Genomic DNA, 11,632 nt, shown 5'->3' with positions numbered 1-11,632 from the left:
GAACCAAAGTAATTCGGGTTGGTTTCCGGGTTTGATTTGTAAGTTTCGGGTCAACCCGAATACCTCTCAGTTATGATATTAAATATATTTTTAAGTATAATAGGGTCAACCGTAATCGAACAACCAAATCACGTCCGATTGAAGAAGATTATGGTTCGAGTTAGTTACTTAGTTTTATTCTTCTTTTGAATTTTTTTATCAAGTTATGCTGGTTTATTATTTGATTATTTGCGTTACGAGCAAAGAAGAATAGGTTATTTATTTTTAGCATTAAAGTATTTTTTTTTTTGTTTTTTGTTTTGTTTTCTACTATACTCGAAACCCGATTAACCCAATTCGAAAAAACCCCAACCCGAATTACCTGAATCCGAAAAACCCATGAGATATTTGGGTTGGGTTTCGGTTTAAGATTTAAAACTTTGAAACCCGAAGAACTTGACCCGAAAACCCGAAACCCGAAAACGAACCAGAAGAACACCCTTATGCCAGACTATGTTGTCTTAACTCATATCCAAGCCCACACTGGTTTCAGAATTTGGCTTGGCGTTCCCGGGAAACCATACCGTCAGCAACCATTTGACAGCTGTGCCACCATAACAGCAGAACTCTCTGGCTAACACATGGTGGGGCGACAACCCGGGTAGGCTCATGATTGAAACCGACATGTCTTTCATCACCAAAAATAATATAGCTCGAACTTAGGTCTTGTCACACCCCGGCTTAGGGCCTAGGCGTATGACCAATAGTTGGTACCTGTTTTGTAAATACATCAGAGTTACGGTTTATTTTAGCGGAAGACTTTGGTTTGAATATAATATTAATTTATTTGAAAACTTCTCGGATAATAAATATCCGAGTGTTTGATTTATAAATCGTATTTTTAATCTTGTTTATAATATTTTAATGATTTAATATTTAGCCATCCATACCTTGCGAGCGTCTATCATCATGAATGATTATGTTTCTTGCTACCTGTGCTAATATGTTTCCCTGAAATGTGGGAAAAATACGTCAGCTATATGCTGGTGAACACGTATGACTCTATAAACCATTTGAATGACATTACAATACAATGATAGTTTTCTTTACACTCAGCAGATGCACGACCACATCTGGGCTTTGTACCACTCCCCTACACACACACAATTGTTCCCCCGAGCTATATGCGTATATCCCCTTCAAGGAGAACTTCGTTATGACCGTTAGCCCGCGGCTTCTGGGCCATTGATTGATGGACTGAACAGTTATGTTTGGATCCAGACACATGTGTACTCGGTCTGAGTTGCTTTTATTTTCTATATTGTATTATAACGTTTTAGAGATCACATAATCTCATGTAAACATTGACTGACTCGTTAAGAAAAACACCCATTCATCTTATAGAGTATAAATATGTTTTGACTGATTGAAAATGTTAACGTAGTCACGTTATAAAATGTTTGAACGTATTCACCTGTGATTGTCTGTTATAAATAATTGGTGATCTCGTTTGAAACCTTGACTGTGAATGATTGATTGATTGATTGATTGACCTATTATAAAATAGGTTTATATAAATATCTAGATCGTTACTTGATCCGGCTACAGACCCTTAGTCTGGTTTTGATAGCTTTAAACCTTGATTGATCATTTGTTTGAATAAAATATTGAGACATATAGTCTTTTATTTATTTACTAAATCATATCCTGAGTTTCTTCTTCATGAAGAGACATCTATAATCTGTTTCTTCTTCAAGAAGAAACATTCATTGACTGCTAGTATTGAATGTAAAATCTTATGTTTTTTAATCATAAAGAAACAACATTTTAATTATATTCCATGAATATAAAATGCTATGTTTCTTAATTGTGAAAAACTATATTCTGACTATATCCTTATGAGTGAAAAATTAGATGTTTCTTAGTTATAAAGAAACCTTACTATAATCATTTGTATATTTAAAGCTTATAATTATGATCAAGGTTTGGGTTATACCCCTGACTGTGGTCTAAGCCATATAATATAATAATAAAATAATGACTTAGGCAGAACCCCTACCTTACACGGGTATTCGGAGTTTGATTACTAAAATTGGTTGAGCAGCACTTCTACTCTCTAACGCGTACTAGAGCTTAAACTGTCGGAACCTTAGAGCTTGGCACGTACTACGATACTTGGCACGCAAATCGAGGCGACATATGGTGGCCGTCGTGTTGTGCACGTACTTCGAGATAGATTATCGGGTTATCTTCCGGTGGCACACACTTCGAGGTATCATCGGTATGTGGCACGGATTACAAGGTAACGAGTGTCGGGTCGGCACGGAAACCGAGGTAGAGAGAGTAATTTCTAGAGAGAGAAAGTTTGGTGTGAGAGGTGAAGGAGCCGTGAGCCCCCCTTTTATAGGCTGATTTGTATCCCATCGCGTATCGCGATGGGTCTTGGAAATCCCGTCGCCTATCGCGGCGCCGCAATATTTACCCCGCCGTACCACGTACTGACACGTGTCCTGCTGACTCATCAAGGTCCATCGCGATACGCGATGACCTGTGTTATGGGCTCATCGCGTAGCGCGATGGGTCCCTGAACTCAAATTTTCACTTTTAGTCCTTTGTCTTGATAGCTTGTCACTTCTAGGCCTAAAAGTGCAAAGTGCGCCATCAAAGCGCCACATTGCGCCCATCGCCGAACGCCCTTCGCCCGAGCCGGTGCGCGTGCGCGTCGGGTGCTCCGCACCCTCCGCTAGGACCACTGGGTGCATACTAGGCATATAAGAATATTATAATGAAAACTCTGTTATTTATAAAAAGCTTCCATTTCTATACCACTTTTCATGTGGGATGGAATTTCCTTATTCCATTTTACTAACATAAGATGACTTTATTTATGGGATATTTTATTTCCTTATAGAATGATCTTGTTTTCTTTAATTTTTTCCCAACACTTATTTTAGGGAATAATTTTGATCCTATAATTTAGTCTACAAACCAAAAGTAACAAACTCAATTAACAACCTTCTCAAACCACTATGTGTTTGAGATTCCTTATTTTACCTCCTTATAACTTATTTAAGGCATAAGTTATACGTTACAAAGTTATAACTTATACTTATACAATCACAATACAATCACAAAATTTAACTTTTATAAACACATAAGTTATATGGAGCTAAAATAAGAAATCCAGAGGCCCAAAATTTTAGTCACTTGACTGATTTATACAAAAACAGTCCCTATACTATTACACTTGACACTTTTAACCCAAACCATCACTTTTTTCAATAATAATGTGTAAAAAGTGCCTTTAGACTATGCCCATTGGTGATCCAATGCCTACAAGATCGGACAAAAAAAAAATTAAAAAAGCCATGAGAAGATTGCAACCACGATCAAGATTGCAACCATGTTTGAAGATAATGGAATCCAAGTGTCACACTTGGGTTGGTTGGTTTTTATTTTTTTTTTTTGATTTTTCTCTTAACATAATTAATTTTAATTATAATTTGATTTTTCTTAAATAACTTATAATATTTAAAATTTTAAAAAAAATTAAAAACACAATCTTGTTTAGTTTTTTTTTGTGAACATTCCGGTATAAATTTTATTAAAAACGGAGTTCGTTTCAAAATTTGCATTTTTAATACAAATTAAATATTAACATTATCTTCGTTACCACATATCACGGTTTTACTAATTGCTTGGATTTTGTTTAGATAACATTATCTGACGTTATCAACTAGATATCCAAACATTATCTTTGTTTCCACGTGTCACCATGTTACTGGATGCTTAGATTTCTTTATCCCACATATCCCACATTTTATTATTTATTTTTAATTCATAACAATTATTTATATATATATTTTGGTTTTTGTTTTATAACTTATTATCTTTGACTTTTTAAAAAAATCTAATTACTTAATTATATTTATATAGTTAATCAAAACTAATTATAAATTGAATTTATTTAATAAAAAAAGGAATAGATTGGGTTGTTAATGGGAGTAAAAGATTAGAGTGGGTAAATTTTGTAGATTGAAGAGAGAGAAATTAATTTTATAATGCAGTATTGAGATTTTGAGTCTATGAACGGAAGTAGTCTTTACCGCCCACTTTCTCCCTCAAATTCGATCAAACACACACACACACTCACTCTCCTTCTCTCCATCTCCATCGCCATGAGCCTCTTCGGTCTCGGCAGGTAAACATCAATCAATTTCTTCAATTTCACGTCTTTAATCTTTAGGGTTTCAATCTGATTCCATTAATCTTTCTTTCTTGTATCTAATGCTTAAACACGCATCGGGTTCACTTTCTTGATCTGGGTATCGTTAGTTTAATCCGATTACCTTTAATTTCACGTTTCTTGATTCGATTGATGCTCGATCACCTTGTTTTGCCTTCGATCGTTCGTAAAAAGATTGCATTTTGGGTTTAAATTTTGTGGGTTTGATTTATATTTTTACGAAATTAATTGCGAGCTAAGTTTTTGATTGGTTGATGATTTCGTTAACTGAAACAGAAGATTTGTGTTGAATCTATATGAGCATCTGTATGAATTTTGATATCGGGTGTCGGGATTTATTATGTTTTGAATTTGGGGGAGTTTGTATTGATTTGGGAATCTCGTTGAGATGTTTTGATTTAGGTTTCTTTTGTTAAGTTTTGGGTGAAGCTTCGTTGTGAAATCACTAAATGTTGTTAACTAGATCTTGCGAATGCGTCTAGAAAACGTGTTTTTGATGTTTTGTGTGTTTTATCTCACTATAATATTATGTGAGGTAAAACCCGCGAAATATCTTTTACGCGTTTTTGGGAAGTGTTTGAAAGATTCGGTTTAACTTTTAAGTAATTTTACAATGAAGTTTCTTCCGGATGTTAATCAACAAATTCTAACTAGGTCAAATCATCTTAATGTAATGAGAATCATCTAAATGAGATTCCTAAACCATAATACTGATATTATTATTACAAACTCCCCTGAATTTGAAAAGTATTAAATCCGAACATATGAGATCAAAATTCATATGGATGTTCATGAAGATTCGATGCAAGTCTTTTTTCGTTGGCGAATGAAACCATCAACTAATTAAAAACTTATTATTCACACTTGATTTTGGAAATGGAGATGTTAGTCAATCCCACAAAGTTTAAAACTGAAATGCAATCTTTTACGCAATGAATTGAAGGTAAAGAAGGTGATTGAGCGTCAACCGAATCTAAAAACGTAATCATAATGAATTAAGGATGCCAAATCAAGTAAGAAAACTCAGTGTGTTGAAGTAAGTATTAATCGGTATAGAACTATCTGATAACACCTAGTTTTACCAATGAATAATTATAAGGAAGATAGCACGATAAAAAGAAAGTATATGAAGTTGGTCTATTTAGAGTGTTCTATAATAGTGATTATTGCATACCCAATGCGCAAAACCGCATTCATGCATATATACAACGAACGGACATATCGCATATTTAGTGACATCAGCCCTATTGGTCCCCTACCGGGCCACCTCATGTCACTATATTTTCACAAAGTTTGTTACCATGTTTGTGGGATCCCCATGGTAACAAACTGAGTGAGCGACTTCTAACTTAACTGCCACCGTATTCGTCAACCGATTTAATGAGAGTTGTTTCTTCGGTGCATCAGTATATTGTTTGTGGAGAGAAGCCCAAAAGGTTAGTTAATAGACATTGAATTTGGTTCACTGTACTCAGTTTTCAATCATTAGTGATAGGGTTAGCTATCGAACTTGCATGAACTGCTGATAATCATATATATATATATATATATATATATATATATATATATATATATTCTACTCTAAAACAAAAACACATGTACGAGCTATACATTAGATCATTGCTCTTTATGTCTAACCAAAGTACTAAACATTGTATACTTTGGTTATTATTTTGTGTATTTGTTACATCCCAAATATATATACACATTTCTTTTACTAAATAAATCTTCCTTATTGTGGCAATTTTACAGGAACCAAAGGACGTTCCGTCCCAAGAAGAGTGCACCTTCGGGGAGCAAGGTTAAAAACATTCATATTTTATCATTCTTGAAATGTTTTCTGAAAATCATTAAAAATTTATTTCTATTTACAGGGGGCTCAATTAAGGCAACACATTGATGCTACTTTGGGTAGCGGTAACCTGAGAGAAGCTGTGAGACTTCCTCCTGGAGAGGATATAAATGAATGGCTTGCTGTCAACAGTTAAATCAATAACTTTATTATCTAAAACCTAAACAAAGGTTGTTTGACTTTTGTATTTTGACCTTTTACTTTTGATTTTCAGCTGTGGATTTCTTCAATCAAGTGAATCTTCTTTATGGCACCCTAACTGAGTTCTGTACACCAGAGATCTGCCCAACTATGACTGCGGGTCCCAAGTATCCTTCGCACTATTATTTGTTGTTGTTATTATTATTATTATTATATAAAGAGATAAATAATTATTTAACTTATGTAAATATAATTTGCAGGTATGAGTATCGTTGGGCCGATGGTGTGCAAATCAAGAAGCCTATTGAAGTTTCGGCTCCAAAATATGTGGAGTACTTGATGGATTGGATTGAATCACAGCTGGATGACGAATCCATATTTCCTCAAAGGCTTGGTAATTTATTTCTTGTCTCTTATCATTTGTAGCCTGAATAATAACTGATTGTGACAAACTGACAATGCTATTGAATTACTTTGCAGGTGCGCCATTTCCTGGAAATTTTAGGGACGTTGTGAAAACAATATTTAAACGTTTGTTTCGTGTGTATGCTCATATCTATCATACACATTTTCAGAAGATTGTGAGTCTTAAAGAGGAAGCCCATCTAAACACCTGTTTCAAGCATTTCATATTGTTTACATGTGTAAGATTCTTACACTCACCAACAGTGTGTTTCTTGTTTATTTTAGTTCTTTTGATAATATTATGTTTTGATATGCAGGAGTTTTCTTTGATCGATAAGAAGGAACTTGCCCCGCTTCATGAGCTTATAGAATCCATTGTCAGTTATTGAAAAGCTTCGTGTTTTTTATATTGTTAACTTTGATTATATTTGGGAGTTGAATAAGGTTGCGGTGTTACAAATGTTGTGCTAGACTTGATCTGATGTAACTAGCGTCTTTTACCGGCTCATACCATTCTAGTTGACAAAATTTTAAAAATACTGTTTGGTTGTGTATTTTATTTATTTTTATTTTTTTTGTGCCTTGCTTCATGTTTTGGTCCATAACAGTCGAATCGCTAGAACCAGGCTTTTTATATCAGTTGTTGGTCTGCTTGACTGAACTGAACCGTGTCTAGATAGTTTGGTTTGTAGAATGATGAAACAGTTACCGGCTCAATTGCAGGTCCAACTCCATCTACCCAAATATGGTTGTTTAAAAATCTCACGGCTCGTTTGAAAAAAGCTTGTTCAAAATTGGCTTACAAGCCTAGCCGGTTGAGTCTGTGAACAAGTCGAGCCCGAGCCAAGGTTGGCTCAGCTTGGGGCTCGCTCGTTTAAAATAAAGCCTAAAAAAGAATTATAAGGATTCGGAGCCATTGATTAAGGTTAATCAGTGAGTTGGATTAGATAAATTGTCATGAATTCCATTTTGCTAATGAAGAGTATAAAAAGGTAACAATATCAAAATTGTTGACTTTTGAAGTTCTACAGTTTTTTTAAAACGTAAATAACTTTTTAAGTTTTTATATTATGCGGCGTTATTATTATTTTAAAATTATACCATAAAATCAAAAAGTTTTTTTATCTTTAACTTAATATTTTTTTAAATAAAAATAAAACAAACATTTTTCAAGTGTACTGAACTAGGTGCGATTCTTCAAATGGTGTTTTAACTTTCAACATGGTGTTTTAATTTTATTTAAATATGATGTTTTAATTATTACAAATCAGTATGTGTAAAAGACAGAAAGTATAAGAAAGTTCAAATAAAAGAGCCAGCAGGCCACATTGCCACAAGCTAGCTCGAGCGTTTAATAAACCGAGCTCAAGCTCAAAATTTTAGCTAGTTGAGATTAACAAGTCAAGCCAGCCCCATGCCAAACACAGTACCAATTCAATTTGATCTACTTTAGATCACAGAAAAATAAAAAATAATAAAATTTCTTGGAACTCTTGAAAGTCAAAACTACATCTGATCTTATGCAAGTACTCTTGCCAACTCAAAAAGGTCAAAACTGTAACACAAAACTTATTACAACTGCTCATGAAATCCATCAACAGGTTTCATATGAATCATTCCAAACTCAGACTTCCCATATATTCTATCTGCAAAAATGTATGACCCCACAACCCCAACAAGAACCAAAAAAACAAGCCCAAACATTTGGAAGTTAGCTAGCAACTGCCCATGAACCTCATGGTCGTGTGAGGAGCACTTGATCTCATTCCTTTCAAGCTTACATCCAGCTGGCATCGAGGGCCCGTAGAGGGCGAATGCAGTTTGATAGAACCATAGACCTTGAAGGGTTATAGCAATGCCACTGCACAGGTCAACTGGGAAACTTGCGGGCCATAGAGCTGCAGCCACAACTGATAATAGGCAAAAAGCCACAAGAAAAACAAGAAGCAGATGATAATGACCCTCTAGCCCTTTGTGTGTTGTTGAGTGGAAAAAGAATAGAAGGTACTCTGCACAGAATGCTGCTGCTGATATTAAGCATAGCGCGCCTTCTGGTAACGGAAGGAAGCTGAAATTTTGACCAAAAAACGTCAATGTCAATAGTTATAATGTAGAAATCTTGATATTGATGGCATGGATTCAGTTGTATATTAATTTCATAGATTTGAGCGAGAGGCCTCACTCACTCACCTCAGCGCCACGCACTGTTACACTACTAAATAGTGTAGGGTCTAAAATGATAAATGTAAATCTAGAAGGGCTATAATTAAAATTCTTGTAAACATGCAACTAACAATTGATCAGTTAGTTGCTACCAATATTAAAGTATGGTTAAAGAATAAGGAAGATAGCTTAGACTTTGGATTATCTCTCTTTCTGTCCTTCAGTTTGGCTTTCTAAAATATAGGCCAACCTATCTTATGGTCTCACTCACTCACCCTTTCATTTAAATTTTTTTAATACATACAAAATAAAATTAATATTAATTAAGTTTTAAAAAAATTACTAAATAAAAAAATACATCACTTCAAATTGAGAAAAATCAAATTGTTTGTTAAATAAAATATTATAACAAAAACTTAAGATTAACTGGCCGGGGCGCGTTTTTTGTCCAAGCTTCGTCGCTGGGGGGGTGGTGAGATGTGCGTGAGCGAGGTGCCACGTCACCTCTCGTGGACCATATCACATACTCTTATATGATGTAATATTTATATAGCATGATAACACATTTAAAATTTTGATAGTAAATTATTAAAAGAATTTAACAATTGAAAAGTATATGCTAGACATGAATAATGAGAACTAACCTGGTCTTTTCAGAGAGTAACACGACAACACCGTAAACAAAGAACATGAGAAGCATTCCACCATGCTCAAAATCATTCATATGATGCGGGTTCAAAACACCATTAACAAAGAACTTAAGTTGAGGTGAATACAAAAGCTCTATACACATATCAACAAAAGCTCCAACTGATATAACATAAAGTTCCAAATACTCCAAATTCCCATTAAAACCAGGTACCGGGTTCCAAACCCTAACACGAAACGAGTTCGGGTCTGATGCGTATCGGACCACGGTGCACCATATATGCCACACCCCAACTACAAGAAACAGTGATCCTGGAACCACATGTCCAGCAAAAGATCCCATCTTTTTGTAACCAAACTTGAAGAATCTAATAAAAATGTAAAATTTGAGGTGGGTTTGTTTTATAATCACAAAAAGATTGCAAATTTGGGGAAAACTTGATATTACCCTTGTTTCTTTAAAATTCTTCGAACCAACTAAATTGATTCCTGTTACAACAAAATGAATATACTTCTGGTTAAAATTGAAAAGCAATTTCTTGAATATGTCAGTGTGGTATTGAATTAGTAAAAGGAAAACAGGTAACAAGGTCAAAAATTGGAACTTTAAAATAAAAAATAAAAAATAAAAAATGCTTATATTCAAGTGTCAAGTGTCAAAGTAACCAAAATAAAAATTGAAGCTTGAAATCAAGAAACACACAGATGACCCAAATAAAGAAAACCCATTAACCTAAGGACTAGTATAGTTGTAAATCAAAAGAAAGATTGATTATTATAGTCATTATATGAATATACAAAATAAAAATTGAAGCTTGAAAACAAGAAACACACAGATCACCGAAATAAAGAATACCTATCAACCTAAAGACTAAGAAAGATTGATTATTATAATCATTATATGAATATATACGAAATGAAGAATAATGAAATTTGAACTTACACATGAGTGGAGGAAGACGGTAGGATCGGTGTGTGAAAAAAGAAAAAAGAAAAAAGAAAAAAGTAAAAGAAAAGGAAATTATTATGATGGCAAATTATTCATTGTTGTAAAAGGTTGTAATTATGGGTATGGTTACATACATTGATTTATGATTTGGTGTTGGTGGGTCCCAAGCTCATGGTTATGTTATGCCTAAGGCTGAGGGGTGTGGGGGGCGCGAGAGGGGGCGCGAGTGGGGGCTCCAGCCAATAATATTGTGACGTGTGGCAGAGAGAGAAACTTGATAAGATGGGTGTTGGTTGTGGTGCTCGCGCCCCGGGCCCTGGTGTGGAGGGGCGCGAGAAGGGGCGCGAGCGGTTTTTTTTTATTTTTTTATAAATGTATTAAAAAAACGTATTATTAAAAAAACAAGAAATTATTTAAAAAAACACACATTTTTTTGAAAATTCATAATAAAAAAAAACATACCAAAAATTAAACAAACAATAATATTTAATAATAAAACTAATCTAATACAAGATCATCTGGTCGCCTCGCCCACAAATGTTCAACCAACTCATGTCGAAGATCCCCGTGTATCTCACGGCTCTTGATATTTGCTATGTTATGAAGTTTTTGTTGATCACTGATTGTGGACGGTTGTGGCGGAATGTCACCTTGGTAGTTTTGGCATATAGCTTTGCCCTCGTCTTCTAACGTCATGTTGTGTAGGATAAGACACGTGTAGACGACGTCCATTATCCTCTCCCGAGTCCAATAACGTATCGGGTTCGCCAGAACATAATATTGTTTTTTTATAGCTCCAAAAGCTCTTTCAATATCTTTTCTAGCAGACTCTTGCTTCTTCGTAAAATACTTCCGTTTGTCGGCGATTGGATCTGTAAAAGCTTGAACTAACACAGCCCATTCGTTGTAAATACCATCGACCAGATAGTACCCGTACTTGAAGAGTTCTCCATTTGCAAGAAAAGATTGAGGTGGTTCAACCCCGTCGATAAGGTCGTTGATCAAATGTGACTGATCGATAACATTAAGGTCGTTATTTGACCCAGCAACACCAAAAAAAGCATGCCAAAACCAAAGATCCTGTGACACCGCCGCCTCAAGTATGAGGGTCGGCCCTTCATGATCACCACGGTGGAACTGACCTCGCCAGGCCGTTGGACACATAGCCCATCCAACATGCGTACAATCGATGCTACCTAGCATCCCAGGAAAACCATGTTTTTCTGCGTGCACCTCATATATGCGTTGG

At 35.0% G+C, this 11,632-nt stretch overlaps 2 protein-coding genes across 3 annotated transcripts; one reads left to right on the top strand and one right to left on the bottom strand.

The window, feature by feature from the left end:
- Positions 1-4,095: 4,095 nt before the first annotated feature.
- LOC143562814 (MOB kinase activator-like 1A) lies at positions 4,096-7,152 on the top strand. Its single transcript, XM_077050519.1, has 7 exons — positions 4,096-4,180; positions 5,978-6,026; positions 6,100-6,208; positions 6,292-6,385; positions 6,479-6,612; positions 6,699-6,862; positions 6,941-7,152. The coding sequence occupies exons 1-7, from the start codon at positions 4,158-4,160 to the stop codon at positions 7,010-7,012; spliced, it is 645 nt and encodes a 214-aa protein (XP_076906634.1). The 5' UTR covers positions 4,096-4,157; the 3' UTR covers positions 7,013-7,152.
- An 807-nt stretch (positions 7,153-7,959) lies between these two features.
- On the bottom strand, positions 7,960-10,444 carry LOC143562766 (uncharacterized). 2 transcript variants are annotated; one of them, XM_077050489.1, is made up of 3 exons: positions 10,378-10,444; positions 9,431-9,923; positions 7,960-8,691 (listed from the first exon to the last, which is right to left on the bottom strand). In XM_077050489.1, exons 2-3 carry the CDS (start codon positions 9,775-9,777, stop codon positions 8,196-8,198), a joined length of 843 nt encoding a protein of 280 aa, XP_076906604.1. In that variant the 5' UTR covers positions 9,778-9,923; positions 10,378-10,444; the 3' UTR covers positions 7,960-8,195. The 2 variants fall into 2 exon arrangements, with proteins under 2 accessions (XP_076906604.1, XP_076906599.1); XM_077050484.1 differs by lacking the exon at positions 10,378-10,444 and having other exon boundaries at positions 9,431-9,968.
- Between the last annotated feature and the right edge of the window lie 1,188 nt (positions 10,445-11,632).

Source organism: Bidens hawaiensis, unplaced genomic scaffold, assembly GCF_021521415.1.
Source record: "Bidens hawaiensis isolate Kalapana, Puna unplaced genomic scaffold, B.hawaiensis_p1.1 tig00001179_1, whole genome shotgun sequence".
NCBI classification, from domain to species: domain Eukaryota; kingdom Viridiplantae; phylum Streptophyta; class Magnoliopsida; order Asterales; family Asteraceae; genus Bidens; species Bidens hawaiensis.
This window is presented reverse-complemented; position numbering and strand designations above follow the sequence as displayed.

Coding starts and splice junctions, on each gene's coding strand:
- LOC143562814 (XM_077050519.1), top strand. CDS start 4,158: ATGAGCCTCTTCGGTCTCGGCAG. Junction 6,027..6,099: donor GTGCACCTTCGGGGAGCAAG/GTTAAAAACATT, acceptor TTCTATTTACAG/GGGGCTCAATTAAGGCAACA. Junction 6,863..6,940: donor ATTTCATATTGTTTACATGT/GTAAGATTCTTA, acceptor TTTGATATGCAG/GAGTTTTCTTTGATCGATAA.
- LOC143562766 (XM_077050489.1), bottom strand. CDS start 9,777: ATGGGATCTTTTGCTGGACATGTGGTTCCAGGATCACTGTTTCTTGTA. Junction 8,692..9,430: donor TTACTCTCTGAAAAGACCAG/GTTAGTTCTCAT, acceptor TCAAAATTTCAG/CTTCCTTCCGTTACCAGAAG.